This window comes from Ctenopharyngodon idella, chromosome 11, assembly GCF_019924925.1.
Source record: "Ctenopharyngodon idella isolate HZGC_01 chromosome 11, HZGC01, whole genome shotgun sequence".
NCBI lineage: Eukaryota > Metazoa > Chordata > Actinopteri > Cypriniformes > Xenocyprididae > Ctenopharyngodon > Ctenopharyngodon idella.
Window position 1 is genome coordinate 21,355,615 of NC_067230.1, and position 25,675 is coordinate 21,381,289.

Sequence of the window (25,675 nt, forward strand, 5' to 3'; positions counted from 1 at the left end):
ACAACAAAAGAAGACTACACCACCCATAACTTAACAGAACAAATGCGCATATAGTGCTAATAGAGCATAAATACATGAGACATTCACTGCGTCTGAAATCGAATACTTCCCTACTATATAGTATGCGAAAAACAGTACAACATCAGAGTAGTTGTCCAAACTACAGTAGATGGCCTACTGCATCCACCGAGATTCTGAAGTGTGCATTCAGTGGATTCACTTTACTATCCTATGAGGCCACAGGAGAGGATTTATGAATGGCAGTGAAGCAATGCAACTGACGCTGGTAGGTCACATGACAGTAACAACATGGCAGATGTAGTACGCCTAGATTTCATTCATACTACCCATATTCATTCTATATGGAATGCACTTTTTTAATTATAGCGAAGTAAATTCAAATTCAAATGTAGTACCTACTCGGAAGTATAAGATTTCGGACGCACCGATTGTATTTGAGTAGTATGCAATTCACGGTCTGATGTGTAACAGTGATGGTCCATATTTGTAGATGGGCCCAGTGAAGAAGGAGCGCTTAGGACGGCCATTCAGTTTGTATCACAGTAACTCTGCTTCTCATGGCGGAGGAGGAAGTGGCGGAGGGGGATTGTTCAACGTGGGTCGGAGGCTAGCATTGGCCCGAGGGGAAAACCGGAGGGAGGTGTATGCCAGTCCCAACTCTCAGACGCGCAGCCTTGACAGTCCCCCTCCGCCGCCCCCTTCATCACCTGCACCGCCACTACCACCCCGGGTCAGAGGTGAGAAAATTCTCTCTTCTCTTCTCTTCTCTTCTCTTCTCTTCTCTTCTCTTCTCTTCTCTTCTCTTCTCTTCTCTTCTCTTCTCTTCTCAGTCTTGTTTACACTCCTCATGTCCTTTCCAGCTCCAAATGTCCCCCCTCCTCCCCCTCCAATGAGCTCACCTGATGGCTGGATGTCTCATGAAGTAAGCAGCAGTAAGAAACGAACCCCTCCTCCCCCTCTTATCATCCGACACAAGCGCACCTACTCTGAGCCCGCCCCTCAGGTGCCCCCCAGCCCCCACTCTACACGGCAGGGACCTACAGGTATGTGCCTAACCTGGAAGGATGCATCTTCCCATAGTCATGAAAAACTTAAAATAATTGGGAATTTAAAATCATGATTTCCAGGCCTGAAGAAATCATAGAAATGAATAACATTCTTTAAAGTCAAAGACATTTCTGTGGTGAATATACTTCTGTTACAGTTCTTTATAATTGCTAAGACACTAAACCCCATTCTCTGAACCAAATTCTCAATGACCTAAACCTATTTATCAAATAAATAATTCTTTCTGCAAAACCTTCAACATGTTCAGGCAGTGGGACACCATTTGCAAACCTCATGCACTTTTTTTACTTTACACATTCTCACTCACTATAACACATTTTGAACTGTGATGCTTGTCTCAGCCTCAGACATCATCAAAACAACTTTTTACAGCATGCAAGTGCTGAATATACAGAAATTCAATACTATACAATATTCAATACAATACTATACTTTCAGTAATTTAGTTTGAAGATGTGGCTTTGTGTTTAATATTGTAAGAAAATGGGTGACGATTTCAAGAAATGTGTCTTAGCAATTGTGAAAAACTGTATTATTTATGTTAAGCTCTAACATATTTATAATATTTTTAAAAAGTAATTATTATAAAAACTAAAGTCACTATAAAATTAAATATTCTTATAGAAATATTTTTTAATCCTCCTCAGCTCATCGACTTATATGAATGTGTTTTCTTTCTGCCAATATTTTCTGTGTACAGATTATGGAGTACCCTCATGTCCGATAAACTTTGGTGGTCCAAGCTCACCTTTCCAGAAGTGTGTGTAAGTGCTTTTTGGAGCTACAAATGCTGACCTCTCTTGGCTATTTGCTGGAATACCAAAAAACTACAGTATGTTTTGTATTAAAAGCTGAAAAATAGTCATTAAGCAGATGCTTTTATCTAAAGTGACCTAAGAAAGTGACAAATGTGAGTAAAAATTGGCAAGTAAAGGCACAGAATTATGCATCATTTCACTTTTATTGGGAAATACAAATATTATACATGAATAATCATTATTAATCCTAAAGTGAATACACTACTGCTCAAAAGTTTGGTGTCAGTAAGATATTTATTATGCCCCTTTTTACAAATGTAAGCCTCAGGTGTCCCCAGAATGTGTCCGTGAAGTTTCCGCTCAAAATACCCCACAGATCATTTATTACACCATGTTGTAAATGCCCATTTTTGAGTGAAAGGAAAAACATGCTGTGTTTGTGCATCATGTATCTTTAAATGCAAATGAGCTGGTGCTCCCCATCCCACTTCCCAGAGGAGGGCGGAGCCTACAGCTGATGCCTCTCTGCCAAAAACGAACAAAACATCTGTTTGGTTTTGATTATCATCTCTATCGCGGCCACGCTCACGTGACATTGCAGTTCTTCATCATCATGAAAGTTAATTATCTGCATTACCTGCATAATACAGTACTTACATATATGCTGTTAATATGAACCAAACAACAAAAGAAAAACAGAAAATCACTCACTGCTCTTGATTAAATAACTTTAGTCAACTTCTTACACACATTTTCAAAACTTTGCCTTTTTTTTTTTTTTCAAAACTTTACACACAAATCCAAGAACTGCACACAAAATACAAATAGCCTCACATCTCTTGCAAATTGAAGCACTGCATTCAAAATATTTCAAACACATCTCAAAAGCAAACATTTGTCTTACGTTGCAAATACCTTTGTCATTATATTCTATTTTTGGTTATATCATATACACACAGTTACTCAAAACCTAAAGCTCTTCTTTCATGAGCTCTTATGTACATTTCTGTACAAGATTGAAAGTAATTAGCAGAGAGATGTTGAAAAATTCATGGTAAACACGCAAGCAAGATTGAAACCAAACTATTTATTTTTGTACTGTAAGCATTTGTGGTTGTGAATACAGTATTACACAGTACGAAAGAAAAGAAATACATCAACCATGTGTAGTTGGACAGAAACAATGGCTGTGTTTGAAAAATGAAATCAAGATACTTTTTTGTTATATTTTTGTGTTACATAGAGAATTGTGTGTTGTGTTTTGAAAAAAGTGTTTTATGCCGAGAAATAGTGTACAGTTTTGAAGATTTGGTGTGTGGTTCTGGTGTTTGAGTGTCAGGTTTCAGAAATTGTGTGACAAGTAAGGATTTTGTGTGTAAGCAGTTGAAAAAAAACTGTAAGAATACATTTTTTTTATTTGAATGCTGCTGTTAAATGCTCTGGCGAGGAGATAAAAATGGCGGACTGTGTACAGCTCACTCAGGGGAGGAGCTAAGCTAATTCATGGGCGGGGCTTATGAGTAGGGGAAAATCTGGAACCGCTCATTTGGAGAGACTTTATGATTTATGGGGTTTATAAAAAAGGAGTGGGTGGATTCTTACCATTATACTGTAGGCTGGTTGTTTACACACACTGTGGACACATCTGTTGAAACACCTTATAAAAGTGAATTTTGCATAATAGGTCGCCTTTAAAGTATCTGCATTTAATTTGAGCAAAAATACAGTAAAACAGTAATATTGTGAAATAGTATTACAAATGAAAAAAAAAATCCACTTTAATATAAGTCAAAATATATTCCTGTGATGGCAAAGGTAAATTTTATTATTATTATTATCAATGTTATTGTTATCAACGGTTGTGCTACTTAATGTTTTTGTGGAGACCATGATACATTTTTTTTCATGATTCAAGGTCAAAGTATCTTTATTAGTACCTGAAGGTAAATTTGTTGCGCAGACAGGAGATTCAGCAATCCATCCTTAAGACAATTCATGAGACATAACAACATACAATAACAATAAAATATTAAAAAATAAATAAAAAGTCATGACAATGTGCTTCTATACACTCCCTTGACACCCACCTAAAATACTAAAGTAACCATGCATGTCATCTCCTACTTTTTTCATTTAATAATTCTATAGCTGCAGGTACAAAAGTTCTTTGATGAGATTCTTTGATGAGTAGAATGTTCAAAAGAACAGAAGTCTTTTGTAACATTCTAAATTTCTTTACTGTTACTTTTGATCAATTTAATTTAATGCATGCTTACTGAATAAAAGTATTCATTTCTTTCAACGACAATTTTTTATTTTACTGATCACAAACTTTAGAACGGTAGTGTAAATAGGCATCATCATCAGATACAAAGTCTAATCAGATGCATACAAATCATCTACTAAAAAAAACTACTGGGCTACATCGTCATAATTTCGCTTAAAGTTTACTGCATTGTTTATATACAGTGCAGTACAATGCATATACTGTGTTGTTAGTAACATATTCTGTCTAATCTTTCTGTTTCAGCTCAGGGTCTCCCAAATACAGCACGCCCACTCTCAACTCCTTATCTGAGCTACCAGAACGAGGTAATATTTAAACTGTTCAGTTATTTTTTAATGATATTGTTTTCAGTTAAGTTTGTTTTGCTTATCTCGGCTCATGTTTTTTGTTACGATGTGACATGGCCGTAATCTCTCGCAGCAGGTTTTCAAGCAGATGGGGAACGCAGCTCGTCTCACTTTCTGTACCAAACCCCGCAGCCCATCAGCAGTGCTGGACGTCACACCCCGGCCCTGTCTCCCACATCCCCCCACTCCTTTAGACTGGAGACTAATGGAAGCTCCTCCTCTTCCTGCCACACTGCTCCTCACCCACTGCCCAGAAAAACTTTGGTGAGAACTTTGGTGTAACATTATGAAAATGTCTTTATCTACCACTTTTAAACAATTTAACTCATCTTTGTGTTAAATAATAAATAAAAGTATTAATTTATTTAGAAAACCAGCGTCACCAGCTGTTTTGCATGTCTGTGCTGGCCTATTGAGCACTAAACTGGCTTAAACCAGCCTGTTTCCATGTGGGAATTCATTTCTTGTTCCTAACACTTGGTTTCCCTTCAACAATTTCTTCTTCTTCTTTTTTCTTTTTTTCTTCTTGTGTTTAGATGAAGTCGAAGCTGAGGCGTGTGAAGGCCATGTATGACTGTGTGGCAGATCATCATGATGAGCTCACCTTCAATGAGGGTGACGTTCTGGTGGTACTCGAAGAGGAAGATGCTGATTGGTGGGTGAGTATAAGAAAAAACTATTTTGAAATTTATTTCCTGGGATTGGGTCAGCTTTAAAGTGCTTTCTTCTTTATGGTGATAGGGCGACACCCCACCAAAGTGAGAAAGGGACAGCTTTCTTTCAATCACATTCAACCACTGGTGTCAAAAGTATTCACATTCATTACTCAGGTAGAAGTATGGGTACTAGGATTTAAAAAGACTTCTGTAGAAGTTGAAGTATCAACTCAAGCTTTTTACTCAAGTAAAAGTGTAAAAGTACTGGTTTCAAAACTACTTAAAGTATAAAAGTAAAAGTAATGTAAGGAAAAAAATGCCATCAAGGACAAAAGCTTAGGCCGCGCCACAGGGGCCTATTGTGCACTACCCCACCCCCTCAAAAAAACATTTTTCTAAAGGCCATAATGACTATAATGTTATATTAAAATGTTAATGTTGAAAAATTTGGGATGCACTAGGCTACCTGTTTCAGCCCCATATATGCCCATTGAAAATGAATGCATTTTAGTACAATGCAAATACATTAAAGAACCATATATGTGTACTACTGAGCATTAACGTGTTTCATGGAGCAGAAGATATGATGACTAGTTGCCTATAAGTATTGTAATGGTGCAAAAAGTCAAACTTCAGAGGCATGTCATCAGTAACCTTTACTGGAATGTAAATGTACATCCAAGCTTAGCTGCAGGAATTTGTGAGGGCAACGGACAAGAAAATTGGTGTACCCAGGGCAGGCTTAGTAACAATCAGGGCTTGACATTAACACCCGCCAGATTTCAGTAGATTTCAGCTGTAGCGGGTAAGACAGCCACTCCCACTATAGCCACTTTGGCGGGTTGAATTTAATTTCAGCTTACAGCCAAATGATTGTTGAAGATCGTCGTATCACAAAATTACAATTCTTTATCAATTAACTTGTTGAATCGCGCTGAATGGCACACAACAGAAGCGCCCTCTCGCGTGCGCTCTCTCTCTCTGTCTCGCGCGATCAGTTCTCCTTGCGCCTGAATAGTCAAATACACGCAAACACAGATGTCAAAATGTACATATGTCTACTATGTCCAGTGTTGGGGGTAACGAGTTACAAAGTTAGTATAGCCTACTTATCACAACATTGTCAATCGCAAACGCTAATTTATTTAAACGTCTCTCTACCGAACTACCTACTGTAGCTTAATTTGCGGAGGACGAAGAGAAAGCACCCGTTTGATAAATGAGCCAATAGTGGAGAAATAATAACTTTTAAGAAATAATCTTTTTTTGAGTAACGACCCCAACACTGGCTATGTCCTCCTTGCTGGAGTGTGACGTGATTTGTGTCATGTGCAGGTGCGATGGATCGCGTACAAACCAATAGGGTGTCGGAATGGTAGGTTATATGTTTATACTTCTCATCCAACCACAATCAAATTCACTCTATCTGGATATCTGGATTTTTTTTTTTGAATGAAAACAAGCCGAAATGAAAAAGGAGTAACGAGGCTATTTTTAAAATGTAAGGAGTAGAAAGTACAGATAATTGCGTGAAAATATAAGGAGCAGAATTAAAAAGTAGGCTGAAAAATAATTACTCCAGTAAAGTATAGATACCCAAAATTTCTACTTAAGTAAGGTACTTGACACCTCTGCATTCAACCTCAGTGTTGTGCTTGCTGTCACTGCTCTAGACTGTTTGTTCTGCCTCTGGATATATAGTCCAATCAGCGCCAAGTCATGTTCTGTGGAGTACCGCCTCTTTTTGGGCGATTTCACTCTGGTCTAGGGGTTCCGGGGAGGGCTAGCACTAACATGCTTTCGTCATCTTACGTAACCTTAACTTGTGCAGCGATTGGTAGAAACAAACACGCATCTATTAATAATCTTTAAGCTATTTCCATTTTGCTGTCAGGAGTGGACGAGCCTTCTGCAAGCACAAACTTCCATGAACGAGCGCCGTCGCGCGCATGCGCACCAAACAGACGGAGTGCAATAGAATAGGAAAGCAATAATAGAAGGCTAATTTGCCATGGGTTCCCTTGGGAATGTCTGATATGTTTTTAGTATTGGATATATATTAAACAGATCTCTGTGGGACAAATATTATAAGAAACCTTCGTTTTCCTCTACTAAATAAATTATACAGTCATTCCTCAAACATGAATTTTGAATATAACGATAACTATATTTGCGTCCACACCAATGAACGATAATGGTCTGTTTATTCCAAGCCTGCGCACTGCGGTTTTAAAGTGTGTACAACATGTTTTTACTGTTTTTGTTGATGTCCTCGGCACGCTGTTTCGAGTGAATAGCTAGTGTAATCGATCTAATCCAACAGTGAATTTAGCTGATGAAGTCAATATAGTGAAATAAGAACAACGCCTAGTCTTTTCACTGGAACTTCAAACTAGCGCTGGATACCTGAAATCATTTTATGTTACACTGTTTGCTAGCCTGGCATAATGATCTCATTGTTAATACTTCTCACCATTTATTTCGAGGGTATGATCGACTGTTTTCCATATATCCATTTTCTTTAAAATATCTTTGAAAAGGGGTTTTGACTTGTCAGTCAGTGGTGGCTTTTTCTGGATCTTGGCGATTAACTTCTCCGCAATGTCGCCTGCCATTTTAAATGCGTGAGCCTTTAAATTAGAATGGATTCTGATTGGCTGTCAGTTTTTTATTGTTCAAGAGCTGGAAAAAAATCATTCTGAAAGTGATCGCAACGATATCATTTCTCTATATCGTTATCGTTATAGTTGTGGTGTGGACAGTGCTATTCTTTTATATTTAGAACGATGTTTAGAACTATATCCTTATTGTTATCTTTATAATTGTCGTTCTCAATGTGAACTTATTGTGAATTTTAAATGTTAGCAATTTCGTTGTTCTTTTGTAATTTTATGTTTTGATATTTTGATATAGCTTTATTTCAGTTTTAGTAATTTTAGTACTTCAGATTATATATATATATATATATATATATATATATATTTTTTTTTTTTTTTCATTTCATTCACTAATTTCATTTATCTAATATTTAGCCTATATTTTATTTTACTTCAGCTTTATTTCAATTACAAAAAAAAAAAAAAAAAACGATTTAAAAAATGTGTTTTTTGTATGTTATTTTTTAAAACAGGATTTTTAAAATGAATGCTTGAGTGACTGTGTGTAATTTATGTTGTAGAACAAACATATCTTCAGGTAACCACAGACTATTTACTCATAAATCCAAAACTGTAATTTAAAAACCCATGGCAGAATCCCGAAGGAATCTTTGGCACAAAAATTCTTACTAGATGAACAGCTTTATTGTGCTTCCTTGTTTTACATGCCATTTTTTTATTTTGCAATTTATTTTCAGTTGTTTTTGGCCCTTTGAAGTATCGCTGGCATAAATGGTTTGAAATCCTTGTTTCGGTTAAAGATGGTTTTGACGAGGAAGCGGCAGGGTTCTTGTTAGCCTTTTACAGTCTTGCTGTGTATGCAGATGTATCCCACAATCCCATGGGAGCAGATGGAACTGATCAGAGCAGAGCTCTCAGGGTCCATGTTTTATTCTGCCTCCATATCTAAGTCGGAGAGACGCCCATACGTCTCCAGCGGGCTTGTCTAATATCCTGCAGATGCTTCTACAGGAAAAATAGCCTCTGGATGGCACATCAAAAGAATAAATTTTTTGTACATTCAGAGAGAGACACTTGGCATGCAGGAAAGAGCTTTGAAAGTGGAAAAAGGATTGTGAATTGCATCTTATTTTACATCCTCAAACCTCCCACGTCTTTTGTTTTCGCAGCATTGCTTTTTTCATTTTCATTCAGTCAGGATGTGCAGCCCTTGCTTATGACATTATTTCTTCATTATATGTTGTCATGCACCGCCCTTTCATTTAATTGAATTTCTCTTCCTTCCTTTTGATGACTTTAACCAGAGCCAGTAATATCTTCCTTTCAGCACGGCTACATCGAGGGACAGCCAGACAGAACGGGCTTATTTCCAGCATCGTTTGTCTCTACGCTCACTGAATGAAGCCGGCCAGGAGCTGAAATCATAGCACGGTCGACTTTACTGCCAAAGCACCCTGGGAAATGAGGGGCTTGAAATCTACCCACAGAACCATCGGTAATGAAGAATCAGCATAACAAAGCAGCACTCACAGTGCCAAGAGAGAGATGGGATATGTGGAACGAGTTGTGCTGTGCACAAAAATTCTCATCGTTTGTGGTTGTTCAGGCTAACCCAACGCTCGTAGAGTAAAATGTACCATCCTATACACTCCTAAAAATGCTCCAAAAGCACACACAGCATGAACCGCATGTTGTTTGTTACATTGATTGAACTGAACTCAAATGTGAGTAATCATTTATGTCAGGCCGCAGAATTGTATTGAGAAAGTCTAATGTCGAGATTGCGTTGCTAAGAAATGGAGACAAAAAGAACAGCTTTAAAGCACAATTCGCTGTGACAGGGTAACTTAGTAACAACACAATTCTTTTAGAAAACTAATCAAGAACAAATTAATGAATTATGAAACTTGTGTGCTTGGGCGAATAGCACAAAATCACATCCGGGTCATATTTCACCTACATTTAAAAGAAAAGAAAAAAAAGCTTTTTTTTATTTTATTTTATTTTTTTTATACCAAGAATATTTTTGCATGGTGACATTTTCTCAACAATTTAGCACACTTTTCCCTCAAATGATCAGTTATTTTAATTCTATTCTAATTTTAAATTCTCGTTATTATCATTCATTACTCTTATTACTTGATTAAATACTTTAAACAGTATTTTGTTACATAAACAGCAAAAAATACTACTTTCAATAATTAAATGATACATTATTTATATTTTAAAGTAATTACAATGTATTTTTTACATTGTAGTAATGGCAGTTTGGGATGAAAAGTGCTTTAAAAAATAATTTCAAAATATATAAATGAAAAATATGTTTTAATAAAACCTTAATGGTCCTAAAACATTTCTTTATGCCTAAAATATTTTTCTTTTGATTTTGGGTGAAATACCCAGACATGTTTTAAGATTCCATTGTTTCTGTAACTTCAGATGAAATAACCACTGAATAAATGGTTAAGTAAGTGGTTTATTGAAAACAGATCACAGGTTCACACAAAACATCATGAACACAAGAAGCTTACAAAGATGTGCACACACCACACAATTTGGCCATTACAATGGGATCAAACCATCACATTCAGCTGGACAGTCTTTGAACATGTTCAAACTTCTTAAAGTGCTTGAGAGTAGAGAACTACTTGTGGCAGAAGACATTTTTTCAAATTGTCACACCCAGGGAATATTAAATCTGCGGTCACATGTTGTTTGAATATATGAGGTGTAAACAAAACCATAAAAAGTCATTTGGCAAAAAAAGTCAAGTCACTTTTCTTGACTTTACTGCTCAATATCTTGGACTCCTCCTAGGTAATTATTCCAGCAGGGAGGTGGAATAAAAATTCAATTTTAATTGGTGATGGATTTCTCTACTTGCACTAGAGGATCTTTTATATACACCGTCATGTATTACAGTAAAAGTTGAAAATGTATTACAAAAAAAAAGTTTCAGCATTTGCTTTTTATTTGTTAAAGAACCTGAATGGAAAAATAGGGTACTGTGAGATATTTATGTATTGTGTATCTCATTAAAAAAAAAAATGCTTGTATGTTTTTCTCTATTTTTATTTATGCAAAATTATCAAATATTTTTTAATACTGTGCAGAATGCCCTAAACTGTGACTTTTGAATTCAAATTATTTTGATTGTTTATGCTTTGGTTTTGTTTCTTATTAGATTAAAACACTTCCTGTCGGTTTCTTTCCGATTTTTGTCCAAACTCTAATTCTTCAGTGTCTTTATTTGAGTGTTTGTGTATTATCAGATTATCTGTGGCTTTCCTTTCCGTGCAAACTGTGTAAACCGTGACAGCCACTGACTGACAAGAAGCACTGAATGCAAATACATTCGAGAACATAAAACCACAGAACAAACGACATGTGTGGTAATACTTGGCAACAAACATTGAAATTACAGCTCCAGTTTCAACCTTGTCACAGTCCTTAAAGTTCACAATAACACAAACTAGAAAAGGGGAAAAAAACACAGAACATCTACCACCAGTAATTTCAACTACAAAAATACAGAGATCAATTGTATTACAGGACAAAAAAGATAATGAATCAAACATGTATGAAAGTACAGCATTTGCTATATCCAGAACTGTAAATCACAAGACAGGTTGTTGTACGAGTGCCAGCGGGTCATTTCAAGGCCACTGAGACCAGACGCACCACTCTAGGGACGGCTTTGGTCTAAAGGTTTATAATGATATTAAACACATAACACACAAATAACGCTCCCATAGGAAACTCTACACTCTCAACTACAATCTTTCACAGCTCTGTGCGACAAATACATGTTCCAGCATGAGTTGTGTGTATAATTAGGTGATTTCAATGGCAGTTAAATTAGGAGAGAACCTTAAGGCAAGAAGAGTCCTTCAAATATGAATGCAGGAAATGTGTGGTGACTTTAACAGTGTCAGTGCATCTCTGTAATTGTCTGAGCTGAAATCTAAAATAACATTTGTGAACGTCTTAATACGCTATTCAAACTAATTTCTGATTTTTAAAAATGTGTTTATTGCTTACTCAATATTTTGAAACCTTATAATCCACAAATTTATAATCTAAAATGCTTTAATGCACTGCAGGTTAAAGTTTACATGAAATTTAATTGGATCTTGCGTACATTACTCACCCTAATGTATCATGTCATTCCCAACCAGTATGACTACTTTTTCAGCAGAATAGGGATGTCACACTACCAAAAAATTCAGTAGTCTGTGCCAATTCCAGTAAAAATTTTGTGGTTCTCAGTACCAATTTTGGTACCAGAGCAAAACCTGTTCAATTAATTACTTTATGTCAGGGTCCAATTCTCACTAGTAACTTAGTTGCTTATTAGCATGCATATTACTAGAATATTGGCTGTTTATTAGTACTTATAAAGTACATATTAATGCCTTATTCTGGATGACCATATTCTACATCCCTTAATCCTACCCAATACCTAAACTTAACAACTACTTTATTAACTATTAATAAGCAGTAATTAGGGGTTTATTGAGGCAAAAGTCATAGTTAATAGTCAGTTAATAGCAGAGGTGTAAAGAGTACCTGAAAACCATACTTGAGTAAAAGTACTGATACCTTACATCGAAAATGACTCCACTACAAGTTACAAGTAACCAATTCCAATACGACTTGAGTAAAAGTCTTAAAGTATCTGATTTTAACAGTACTTAAGTATTTTACTCATGCTGAATGTAGGTTCAGAGATGCATTAGTCCTCAACACCTGAGAGAGATGCCAGTGAAAATAAGAAACAATTGATTTGTAAGATGAGAAATCAAGAAATCAAAACTGAACACCTCAATGTTGCAATAAATCAAGGTTGACACAACAACCTTTTAAACGTCTACAAGTGCACAAAAAGGCCGTAAGTAAACCAATATCCTTCGAAACGGTCTTGCCAATTTAGCGGATAAATAAAACAATGTTAAGTAAAATTAAATAGTCAAAGTCTACTGTATGTGCTGGTTTGAGCCTCATCACTAGCTGCAGTCATTTCCTCATCTAATAAATAAAACATCTGCGATCAGCAACTACCTGCTAATGCACTCACATTCACGTAAAGTAGCCTTGTTGACAAGTTTTGGGGGAGTGAAGTCAAAATGCACAAGATATAGTACCTTCAATGCCCTTAGATGGTGATATCACTTCTTTATATCAGAAATAAACTGCTGCAGAAAAAGTTAGCTGCCATCAAAAATGTAATTTGTAATTGCATTACTCATCACAAATGTAGTGGAGTACATTTACTTGCTCAAAAATGTAGTCAAGTAGAGAGTAAAAGTTGCCAATATCTTTGATACTCAGTACAACTACAAAGTAGCCAAAAAGATACTTAAGTACAGTAACTAATTACATTTACTCAAGTACTTTACACCTCTGGTTAATAGTGAGAATTGGACCCTGATCTAAAGTGTGACCAAAAAATGTTTCCTGTTTTGTACCATCCATTGGTTATCACTGTCAATCACTGAAGATTCCAATTCAATCATGCATTTAAATATGGTTGTCAGTCCAGAAACTTTGCAGTGTGCTTCTAAATGAAACTTGTATTCAGATTGTGAATGGGCAATAAACAGAAAGCAAGAGAAGAGCCCTCACTTCACAATTTCTAAGGCTATCAATAAATAAAGTGCAAGCTTACTGAAATCTGCATTTACACATTGACAACCCTACTGCAGAACACAAAAAGATATTTTTAGTGTTTTTTAAATGGGGTCTAATGTTGTTTGAACCCCAAAATATCTTCTTTTTTTGTTGCAAAGAAGAAAGTGAACTACCCCTTACTACATTTTAATACTTATTTTGCACAATTTATCAGTGTGCATTATTTCAAAGGAAAAAATGTTTATAAGCTTTCATCTAGGGCTGGACGATTAATCAAAAAGTAATCGAAATTCAGAACCTCTAACCGACGTAATTTTCCCATGTCGATTATTTCGTTTTTTAATCCTGTTAATACTTCCCCCTTAAAAACATACTACCGCGTGTGTAGCCACCTGACTCTGCCCCGTCCAGTCAGTGGCATGAAAGCAACACGGAGGTGAACGCCGAGTCAACCTATAGAAATGGCGCGCGAGTGGTAAGCCTTGCGTCTTCACTAAACTTTGTCAGTATGTGTTTAAAGGTTTGCTAGTTTGTACATTCAAGCGATTGTAGACAATCGGATGTGTGTTATATCGAGCTACCATGCTTGCGCAACTGAATTGTGGCACGAACACTCATGCAAACAGTAGCTGTGGAAAACGTGAAGATCGCGCGCGCAGAGAGGAATGCAGAAACTAGTTGTCAGCGCTGTCCTGTGATTTATCACTAAAGTAGCTTAGAAACTCAAAACTTATTATAGCATATATTTTGAAGGAACTATTTACAACCCACAGCTTCACAATTAAAAGAGAGACAGTATGACTAATTCACACATGCAAAAGCTCTCATTACGTACTGGTACTGTGCTAATTTATCTGTATCTGATTTACAACGAGCAAAAATCTGTAAGAAATGTTACGAACCATAGATAAAATAACTGCTGAAAGTGCGCTGTCAATCACTCTTTCAATAGGAAAAAATATCCCACCTTTAATATTCAATCATTTTTACAGTACAAACCTTATCAGTGAACTATGAGGGCAAAAAAAAAAAAAAAAAAAACCCAGAAACAAAATAATCGTTCATTAATCTTATCGTCATAATCGTCCAGCCCTACTTTCATCAAAATTTAACAACTTGCTCTACCTTATTTCTTTTCGGCTGACATCACTAAACTGTCCAACCATCCACCTGTCATATGGTCCAACACCCACTTTTCACGATCCAATCAATTACCAATGGTTCAAATCAAACCCCGCCCATTTTTCCTCACTGAATATTTTGTTGCACTAGGAAAAGTAGATTGCGAATGCTGCTTCATGTTGACTTTAAGGCATTAATGTCCTGAAAACTGGATTTTTATAACATCTGCAAGCGAATGGCACTGATGATCAACATATTTCTAGCAGTTTGTTGATCATACATGAAACCCATCTAGTTTTGTCACGTTGCAAATTTCCAGTGCAGACACTGTGAGGCTAGTCAGAACAGATTGAATAAGAAAGAAGTACATAAGGGGGCTCAGATTAAGCCAATTTGCTTACTGTTCATCTTCTTCAAAGTTTCAATGTCTGACTGGGAGGAAGGCAACATCCGTCTTTTTCTTCAGGCACGTAGCGAGTAAAATGCTGTTAGAGAACAGGAGGAGTTCATTTGGTCTTAGGACTACAGCTTGATGTCTGTGGGTTTGGTTCAGTGCAGTTCACAGTGGTCAATTAATAGTAGGGTGGATCACAGATCTGCGTCTCTTTGGCTTTCATACGGGTGCTGTGCAGGTCCTGGCCCTGCATTTACATGGCATTAAGCACTACTGAGTCAATAAAGGCCACAATTACAGGCTCATCTGTACAGTTTGATTTTGCCCTCTGCGTTGAGCCTCTGAATGATCTCAGTTTCGAAATCTGCATTGTGGACGCCAGTTTTTCGAAAGGCACCTGCGTATTTGTTGAACTCCCAATAGTGGTGCCAGTGTCCTTGTTTGTCCGCCCCATATCCAAACACTGACACCTGTTGGGATTGAACATCATGATTGAAAACATCTAATGACGCAGAAATGATTATCTTGGCTGTAAATAGACATACAAACCTCGTCACAGAGATGCAGAGCAAATATAATGGCTACTATCCCAGTGGACGGGTACCTTCCATGATGCTCTGTCCATTTGTCATGTGTGTACTTAAAGAAGGCTGGATTTACAACTATCACCTGGACGGCACACACAGGAGGAACAGTTAGACTTAACAGACGGATGCGTTTATGGATTTACAAGCTTCAGCATTATTTACACTCACCTTGTCTTTGTCAGCTTTTACACGATTTTTCACTCTCATGTACGTCCTGTTTGGGATATACAAACGTTTTTAGCAAAGCAATTTTATAGTCATTTTAAGAGTAATTTTAGTTTAATGAAAATCTATGTTGCACAATTTTCAGAAATGTTTTGAGGTACATTTTGATCTCTCCTGTGGAAAGGGCGCTTGACAACCACTGGAAGTCTTTCAATTTGAAAGGAAGAAGGACAAGATGGACACCAGGTCTCAGATCAATCGCACTCTCTGGGTACATGAAGTGGTGGGTGGTTTGGTTACCAACATCCTCTTCATAACCCACAGTTATGGCTTTATTCATTCTGTGGGACAGTTCAGGCGAAATGTATTAGTAAAAAAAACCAAACTTGTTGGTTACTGAAAATGAAGAACTATTTTTAAAATGAATTTGTTGTGGTTTCACTCTCACACCGTGACGCAACAAAAGATAACAGAAACCATTATAATCAGTGATGTTGTCTACACTGGATGCGGCAAATCCCCGACAGTAAACCAAACCTCTACACGATGCGAGTAAATCACCCGCATATGCGACCAAACTTCACGAGGCGACTAAAAAATGTCTTTAATTAGCCAATGCTAGTACATTGTACGATTACAGTCGCCTGTAATTGAGTTTGAGGCAAAAAATAAGTTTAGCGCAGATATAATTTTATTGCCTGCTGAGGTTTACTCACCGTCGCTTGGCTGAGAGCACCCTCTGTCGCTTTCTCGCACACGCGCGCACTCACCATTAGAGAAAGAAGCCTTAACAATTTAAACATTCAAGCAAAGATAACTCGCGAGTGATGTGTGAGAAGTTTTGTGTGCGCAATCTGCACATCCGAAGAACGCACCCAAAAAGCATGCGAATACTGAATTGAGCTCTCTTTAACGTCGTCTTGCGCTTGAATGGTCAATTTCACACAAAATTATGTTAAAATGCCTGTATTGGTGAGTATCCTTAACATAGTCAGTGCTAAGTATGTGCTAAGTGAACATAAACAGTCGAGAAATAAAACGTATGTGTCCAATATCAGGATATTGGATTTGTGGATTATGTCTTAAAGTGACAGCAGCCTAACATTCCTGCTGCTGTCTGTGTTTTTAATGTCAATAAAAACAGACTAGCTGCAAAAAAAAAAAATCACTCAATGCTCTTGACTGAGTAACTTAAACTGTAACTTTAATAAAGATTTATCTATATTTAATTTATACAGTGAAGACTATGCAGGTGTTATTTTACATTTGATTACTTTATTCAATTTAATCAATCTGTACTACAGTTAGATTTACCTGAAAAACATTGTTTATTTCATTTGCATCTTTGTACCATTGTGTTTATTTGTGCTATTGCTTGTAGATTAATTTTATGTTCTTATTTTTTTTAGACCGTTTACTTTAATAGTGTTTAATATTTATATTTAATATTATATTTAAATAGATTTTTTGCATTGTTCTTGCATTTCATGTAAAAAGTCTGCTAGTAAAATAAAAAATGTACTAGCCAATGGCGACTCGAGCTACAGTGTGTCCATAGAGGGTTGTAAACTGATGCCTCGTTCTATTTATGACGTACTCCAAGCACTTGCGACGCTTCTCACAGGAAGGAAAAATATATTTGCAACGGTCGCTTTGTCGACAGCTTCAAGCTGTCACAGTGTCAGAAACTTTTAAAGTCAACATGAACGCATTTGACACATTTGAATTCCTTAATGAGTTTTAAAGTAAAACAGGATTTGTCTAACACAGTGTTGTCTAACAATGAAAGTCAATGAGGTCAAATGTTTTGGACCCCACTAACCATCATAGATACATTTTTTCCAAAATGTCTTTTTTGTGTGTTGCATTGATGAATTTTCATTTTTGGGTGAACTATCCAGTTATAACTTATAGATTAGACACACAAAGAGCAGAAAACACACCTAATAACAGTTGAGTGGGAATCTATCAAGGCTCCATATTTGGACTGCAACAGATTGCCTGAGTTTCCAACAACTGCACATTTCCGACATTGGTTTTGCCGTGGTGTTCTGTCTTCAGGTGGAGGGGAAATGATCTTAAACATCTTCTGGGTGGCATCCTTGATCCTTCCATTAGATGTCTGCAAAGACTGCAAAACAATATCATTAATAAAACCTCCAAATTTCAATAATATTATATAAGCTACTGATCTTTACATCTTTAATGTTAAAAGAAAAGACGATTTTCCCAGCAATGGTCTTTTGTGTTATTGTATACTTCCTTAATGCATTATTAAAAATACTGACAACGTTTCTATGTGCCATGAGGATGGAAACTCAAGACTCGAGGCACACAAATTTCAGGCTTATCTGAGTGCACTCTTAGTGCCGTTGCCTGCAATGGTCTGAAAGCCTTTAATTAGGCTAAATTAAACCTTACTGAAACACATGGCTGGGCCGAAGGGCCTATTTGTGCCCTTGTTCCCTAGGGAGAATTACTTTTTTGTTTAAGGAAACCAGATAATGATTCGGGGATCCACAGCCATCGCTTTAATGATGTTTGGCAAACAGATATGATGGTAGTAAGTGAACTTGAGAGGGTCTGGAATGAACACACCAGCTGTTGTCTTTCCCTGACGTGTCTGTGTGCCAGAAAAGGGAAATGATATCTACAGTTATGATGATGCGACTTCAGAGGCATGCCTGAGAAACCCAAGATCTATTCTGCTTTTCTAGCTTAGAGAAGCCAATGGCTGTCTTGAGCCTAGCAAATGAATCTAGGAAGAAATCCAACATTAACTGTCCCACTCATAGCAGAAATTGGAAAACAGATCTTGCGTTGAGCTAAAACTACATATTGAGAGTTGAGATATTTGCACAAATGATCACATATTTATCTGATCATCTGGTCACCCTTGTTCCCCAACAGGGTGCCAGTGCTGGAGCCGGTGCCCGATCTGGCAGTGTTGCCAGGTCTGCACAACAAAAACGCCCAATTGCTGATCAAAACTAGTCCAATCATGGCCAAAACTAGCCCAGTTGGGTTCTGGGGAGGTGGGGTGTTGGGTCGCTTCAGCCAGTGGACTAGAAAAACTACCCGTGCCTCCATTCCCCCCCTCCCCCCTTTGTTCAGTGACTCATTATTCCTTTTAGTTCATCAAATGTCTGTGAAACTTGTTTATTTTATGTCTCGGTTGTCGAATCTCTTAATGTTCATTCATTCAGTAGTTAAAATAATTAATTTAATTCAGTGTCTGTCAATGTATTTAGTATTTAGATATATACCATGATTGTTTATGGGTAGGTTATGTAGTAATGCAGTCAGTTCTGTCCTTGCTCAACTCCCAAGTCAGTGGAGACATGGGCCAGCTGCCAGACCAGTACCATTCTGATGAAATAGGGGATGTAAGAAAACTACTTAAAATGACTGCTACAAGCACATTATACAATAGTACAGCACATGAAAAAGATTTGTACTGTATACCTAAATCAGAATGTGGTCTAATAGTGTCCACAGTTGCAATTTATTCTTTGTGCTTTAGCATGTTATAGGATTATAAAAATGTCTTACTCATTTCACATCATATCATGTAATTAATTCAATTAAAATGTAAAAATTATGTTAGTGTGTAATGTTGCTGTTTGAGCATGAAAAAGGTCTGCAAAGTTACAAAGCACAAAGTTCACTTAGAAGGGAGCTTATTTTCTATAACAGGAAACACTGTTTCTGAACTTCCTGAAACTCATCGACTGTAGTTATCAGTTTTCTTCCAGGAATGTATCGTCACAGTATTCGTCATATAATACCCACAAGGCAAAAAAATGGCCAAAGCCTGGTTGAGTAGCAAAAGTTGTGTGTTGTAACTCTCGGCTATGGTAAGGGGCGTTGCATTTGTGAAACATACTCAGCTGACCAATCAGCTGACCAGCTGACCAATCAGAGCACGTTGAGCTTTTCGGAAGGAGGTGCTTTAGAGACCATAACTTAAAAAAAGTTTCCCAAAAGTTAGCCAACTATGGTCACAAGTTCTGTCATTATCAATTATAATTATAGTTCAACGGGTCTGTGTTTTCCAGAAACCATAGTTCCAACAAACATTCGCAAACACCATCGCAAAGTTGTGCAGTTGGAACAATGTTTGCATGTGGACTTAATAAATCCTTATTTGAACAAAATAAGCAGGCTGGTATTCAGTATAATCATATCTTTCATTTTGAATATATACAAATTTCATTCACGTCTTTTAGTCTGTCAAGAGATTTTAAGTGCCGTTTTTGAAGAGGGCGCATATGTGTATGAGTTTTAGTACGTAAGAAAGAGCCTATGATTGAATCTGGATAACAAAGCAAAATAACTGAGAAAAATGAGAATTAGTCCTCAGATACCATGTCCGTAAATTATAGCAAAAAATATGACATTCATTCGATCTCAAAAGGACTAACTAATATAAGTTATTACTCTACCTGCGTGACATCATTAAAGGATTAGTTCACGAGTATGAGCTGAAGAAAGTGCTTCCATCTACATCCATCCATCATAAACGTGTACTCCACACGGCTCCGGGGGGTTAATAAAGACCTTCTGAAGCGAAGCGATGCGTTTGTGTAAAAAAAAAAAAATTCATATTTAACAAGTTATGAAGTAAAACATCTAGCTTCTGCCAGTCCGCCTTCAGTTACACTTTCTTCATACATTGAATACGGAAGGCGGTCTGGCGGAAGCTAGATATTTTACTTCATAACTTGTTAAATATGATTTTTTTTTTTTTTTTTTACACAAATGCATCGCTTCGCTTCAGAAGGACTTTATTAACCCCCTGGAGCCATGTGGAGTACATGTTTATGATCATTTGAAAGTGAACTAATCCTTTAACCAACGTGGTTGAATGACAAACTTGGCCTCTTTAAACCAACAATCAGCTACTTACCAGCCACCACTTCAGAGAGACTGGATCTATGTCATCGTCCCTGCCGGTAAGGTAAGGTTTCTGTTTATGATCATAGTGTTGGTCAAACCACTCTGACACACCCATGTCTGCTATACAGGACGTACAGCTACAAGAATGACCTCGTGTTGGCTTGGTGATAGGGTGTAACTCTGTCTGGTTCTTCGTTGGTATCCCGACATCGTGGTGAGAGGGTAAAACTGTGATGGGCACAACGTTGGCCTTCTGAATGGTGTGAGCAGCTATCATTAAAAACAAAATAGCACCTAGCAAAGCGCCTAAGTACAGTTTCCTTCTCAACATCATGGTAAAGACAAACTGAAACTTGGGGTGGATTTTCCAGAGAAAAGATTTAAAGGAACCTCAGCTGTAACAGGCATCCAGTTCTGGCTTGTTCCTGCCAAATGGATTGTGGTTTTTATGGTGTATGATGAGTTGCTTTACAAAACAAAATGGCCTCTGAGGTGGAAAATGATAGGATCTTCAATCCAGGATCATCCATTATGGCCTTGTTCTATCTGTCCATTCTTTCATGAGTTTTCAAAACCAAAGCACAATGCCTCATTGTGGAACACTAAAAGGAGACAAACTGTTACTTAACATTCAGTGAAGGAAATGAGTCACAAATGAGGCAGTTTCACTTCCTGTAGACACCTCTTCTTACATTTTTAGCACTGCGAACATCCACTGCTGCAAAGGGTTCCTAAAAAAAAAAAAAAAAATTCAACATTTTGAGATATTATTACCATTATGTCATGATCTGATTAATGAATGAAATGTTCTTTTAAGTCTATTGGCAGATTCACTTTACAAAGTGGTCTAAATGATTCCTTCACAAATCAGATTTTGTTAATAAACGCGCCAACGGGTTTTTTTCAGTGAATAAATTTAGTGTAGTCACTTTCTCACATAATACTATCAGAAGACTTAAAATATAATACAGAAGACATCGGAACTACTTAGGTGTTTTTGGATCCTTTTGAAGCTACAGTCCACATTTATTGTAGTTGTATGGAAAAGAGCAAGAAAAGCACATTGGAGAGCACTCCACAATACAACGAGAACATTGCAGAAAGGTCACAACTGTTGCCTCCTGCTGAGACAGCAAGAATGTGGCTGAACCTCCCTCAAACTCCCCACCACATCCACAATGAACAACTTCATAAATAAAGCACCGCTGACTGCGTTGGACCAATCACATCAATGCAGCAAATCCATCTTTAGATTGATGAGTGTCAAACACAGCTACTCCCACAATTCCCAGTGTAGAAATCTGGACCTGATGCATGGTACTTAAATAGCCAGCTTGAAGTCCTTAACAACAATCCTTGGAACAGTCGCTTTACTTTAAAAAAAAAAAAAAAAAAAGCTATCCCAGAAACCACAGCCAAAGTGACTGCAGAACACGGCTGAAAATTTATCCTATATGAGAAACAGGAAGTCCACGACTTTCCTCATCTGTTAGGGATCCGTGTCCGCCGGAGCAGGGAGTCGCTGGTAATGGAGTGGGGGATGTGAGATCAGCTGACATTCAGCTGATTCAGAAGAACCGTCTCTCCCTGCCAGACAGCTGTCTCACTACAGACCAAACAGAATTACATCTCTGGCCAGCGCAGCCAAACCTACCTAGTCAGCAAAGTGGGTCTCCCCCAACATTCATTACTCAAAGTGAACTAATCTCAAAATGAACGCAAGGAGCTTTAAGTAACCAGTCCAGAGCTGATGAATCCAGAACATTCTCATTAGCTTAAGCTAAGAAACAAGCAGTTCATTGAGAAAACTAATCAAGAGGAATAACAACAGCTGTAGTGCACTAGAAAGACATATTAGTTTCCATACAAGTGGCTTTAAATGTACTTAGCCAAAGTAAAATATGCCATGGTACGTGGGTAGCCTGCGGTTTTTTTTTTTTTTTTTTTAGATAAGATAACAGGAATTTCTCATGACTGCCAGGTTCCCATGGCTCAACACTACAAAGAACAGATGAAATACAACTACAAAAAGCTCCTGTGTGTTTTTTATTCAGACAGTTATTCAGCTGCATCAAGGGAACACCCTAACTGGTCTAATTCATTTGCATACCAATATGTTAAACATCAGAGCCAATGGGATTCTCATATTACTGAAACCAGAGGCTCCTCAAAGTCTGCCAAACTATTCAGATTTGATTGCTCATTGAAATGTGCCCTTTACTCAGCAAAAGGGACCCCCTTTTCATAGGACTCCTGTCCAAACTTTCTGTGCGAGCCTTGAGGTACGCACTGGATTTGGAAGGGAACCACACAGCAAGCAAATGTTAGTTGATGCTAAACGCTGAGTTTTGAGAACATTAAAGTATTTTAATTAGCTTTTTACCCCAAATACAAGCTGCTTCTAATGCAAAATTCATAGCAACTAAATAAAAATATTAAATAAATAAACAAATTCATATATATATATATATATATATATATATATATATATTTTTTTATATAATTATAAATATATAATAATATTTTTTCTCTCTATATACTATAAAAATCACAAAAAATATGACAAGAATAAAGATAAGATAAAGTAGATGGAGCCACTATGTAACTACCTGCACAGAAACAGTCAGCTGATCACATTTTGCATCACTGAACTAGGTATTTAAACTGTCAATAGCAATCTAGTGATGCAGTTTTGTTTTGCATGATCTTACGTTTGACAAAAACCATTGTGAATATTGTGGAGCACCACAGTGTCAAACTGCAAACGTAAGTGAAAAAAAAATACCAGGAAGAAAAACATGAACCGTTTAAATAAACGTATTATTCTGTGTCACCAAACATAAACAGTGTCTGAGATTTTCCATTTTTGTTTCCTACACCAATGAACAACAGAAACACGCAAAAATGATCAATTACAAAACATCGATTAAAACTGCTGAGGTGCTGAGAACAACCCTGCTCTAAAAGATTGGCCTTGGATGCAAGCCAGAGCTTTTTAACTTGCAAAGGCGTTAGAGGCTGGTTTTGCTCAAGGCATGTTAAAGAGTCAGGCCATGTTAACACTACAGTGAGAGTTTTAAGTGAAGTGTGGAGTGGACTGCTAAGGGCAAGGGGTTTTGGGGGTTTTACATTCAGCCTCACCTTTGTGGAGATGCATGTGGTGTGGTTTCCTCAACATGAGAGGAAGAAAAAACAAGCACACCATCCCCCACTATATAACTCTAAGCATAGCACACTTATCAGCCTCTCTGATAGCCAGAATATCTTTCAAAATGCAAAACAAGTGGGCCCTCATTTCCTTTTTCCTTCCAACTCACATGGGTTAACTCTAAAACTAAGCTTAAGAAACAGCAATACCTAGCCTACACTGTACAATATGTACATTTTACTAGAAAACAACATAAAAAAATACTGTAAAAACATGTTACATGTTTAACTGTAATCTTAACCTTAACTTACTGTATATAGTAAAAAATACTATTTTATTTGGCATTACATGAAATTTATTGACAATCATGACAACTCTCGGAAGATTTTTAGCATGGCAATGGATATGACAATGTTAATGTATTTGGTCTTGGCGGAATAGATCTGCTCCGCTGCTGCTGGTGAATATTGCTGCTGTTGTAGATTATTGCTGCTGCTAATCTTTTATGTACATTGGAATGTTTATTTGTTGCACTATATAATTTAATGACATACAGTTAAGAACTTTTGTAACTTTTGTTTGTAACATGATCACTGTATTCTTACAGTAATGTACAAGGTTTTTTTTACTGTAAATACACCCATTTTACAATGTCAATTTCACAAATGTAGTGTATGTCACTTTCCTCAGTAACCATGTTTGCAGGAATCAGTGTTACTGTTATGGCATGTTTTTGACAGCTGGTAACATCTAGTCACACAGACCTCGATAGATATCTGGTTTAATAAACTGATTTTTTATTTACTGAATAAAATTATCTTTATTTCGACCAGCTATGTGTAGGTTATATACAGTGTCCGGGATGAATTGGGTCTCATAGTAACTCTAAATGTCTCGTAGTACGAAACAATTCAAACTGACAATCTTCATTTACACAAAACTGAAAGGTATAGAGAAATAACTGATTATAACTAGTCAAGACTAAAACCATATAAATCTCAACAATTAACAACAAAAGCCAGCATTTTGGGCGCCATATGTATCGCGTTATCAAACGCTTGAACGCCGATTAACGTTACATGCCAAAAAAGAGGAAAAAAAAAAAAGAAAGAACGAAAAAAAAAGAAGCTATCCAAGTAACTAGGAAGCTCGTTCAAGTTTGAGACATAGCCATGGTTTACATCCAAACGTTAAAGTTACAAGTATATTTTACTTTTAATACACCGCACAAAATTTCAATGATGTCTAATGTACAATTTAGGATAGTAAAGTAACAGTTAACAAACATGGATAAGTTATCAAAGACTCAAACCGTTCGAACCGTTTCCACTAGAAGTTCAGCTCAAGTTTAATTTTCGAGGTGAAAACTTATGTTCAACTCGAAATAAATCTTGTTACTATAACCTGTTGTTTAGAAGTAAAATGGGATTGATTAGCATTGCATTAGCTAAACGTGTGGGTTAAAAAAGTAGAAAGAAAGAACATAACTTTGAGATGGCAGTTCAGCTCAACTCCGTTAACTCATTTGAGACCGCTTGCTCTTATCATAATCTATCACGTATATTTACTCAAATCGGGCTTGATAAAGTTTAATCAGGTTTTGGTATAAGATCACATGCAGTCGTCTAGAAAGAGGTATAAGTTTAGGCTACTTACCACCTTGTTCTGAGATCGGATGTGGGTAACTAACGCGCACAACTCCGTCTGGCTCGGACTATGGAGAAATGATGTCAAGCTCTACGTCTTGCGTCTGCTCGGTTTGTGTTTGTGCGTGCGTGCGTGTGGGGTCGTGTGGGGTGGGGCGGGGGTCCGTGTAAACCCTCCTTGTGGGTACCAAATGACCTTACAAAGATAGTAGTACCAGTAATTTTTGACCTTGTGGGAACATTTTTTGTTTCTCATGAGGAAAACAGTTTATAAATTTACTGAATACTAAATGATGTATTTTTAAAAATGTAAAAATGCATAAAGCTT

The 25,675-nt window shown here is 37.0% G+C and overlaps 2 protein-coding genes across 9 annotated transcripts in view; one reads left to right on the forward strand and one right to left on the reverse strand.

Moving 5' to 3' along the window:
* Nucleotides 1–10,982, forward strand: part of unm_sa1614 (un-named sa1614) — a 46,283-nt gene extending 35,301 nt beyond the window's left edge. For 5 of the 7 annotated variants that reach the window (XM_051912755.1, XM_051912759.1, XM_051912761.1 and 2 more), the window contains exons 22-28: nt 512–758; nt 882–1,064; nt 1,790–1,853; nt 4,378–4,439; nt 4,555–4,745; nt 5,018–5,140; nt 9,083–10,982. In XM_051912755.1, the coding sequence (XP_051768715.1) occupies nt 512–758; nt 882–1,064; nt 1,790–1,853; nt 4,378–4,439; nt 4,555–4,745; nt 5,018–5,140; nt 9,083–9,157 (945 nt within the window). In that variant the 3' untranslated portion in view covers nt 9,158–10,982. Of the gene's footprint in view, nt 1–511; nt 759–881; nt 1,065–1,789; nt 1,854–4,377; nt 4,440–4,554; nt 4,746–5,017; nt 5,141–9,059 lie in introns of all 7 variants that reach the window. The other 2 variants (XM_051912758.1, XM_051912757.1) reach the window with 2 other exon arrangements.
* st3gal8 (ST3 beta-galactoside alpha-2,3-sialyltransferase 8) lies at nt 10,212–25,483 on the reverse strand. 2 transcript variants are annotated; one of them, XM_051912767.1, is made up of 8 exons: nt 25,358–25,483; nt 21,246–21,284; nt 20,564–21,155; nt 17,598–17,785; nt 15,816–15,995; nt 15,658–15,703; nt 15,452–15,571; nt 10,212–15,372 (listed from the first exon to the last, which is right to left on the reverse strand). In XM_051912767.1, the coding sequence occupies exons 3-8, from the start codon at nt 20,885–20,887 to the stop codon at nt 15,205–15,207; spliced, it is 1,026 nt and encodes a 341-aa protein (XP_051768727.1). In that variant the 5' UTR covers nt 20,888–21,155; nt 21,246–21,284; nt 25,358–25,483; the 3' UTR covers nt 10,212–15,204. The 2 variants fall into 2 exon arrangements, with proteins under 2 accessions (XP_051768727.1, XP_051768728.1); XM_051912768.1 differs by lacking the exons at nt 21,246–21,284; nt 25,358–25,483 and adding an exon at nt 18,921–19,023 and having other exon boundaries at nt 20,564–20,786.
* Nucleotides 25,484–25,675: the final 192 nt, after the last annotated feature.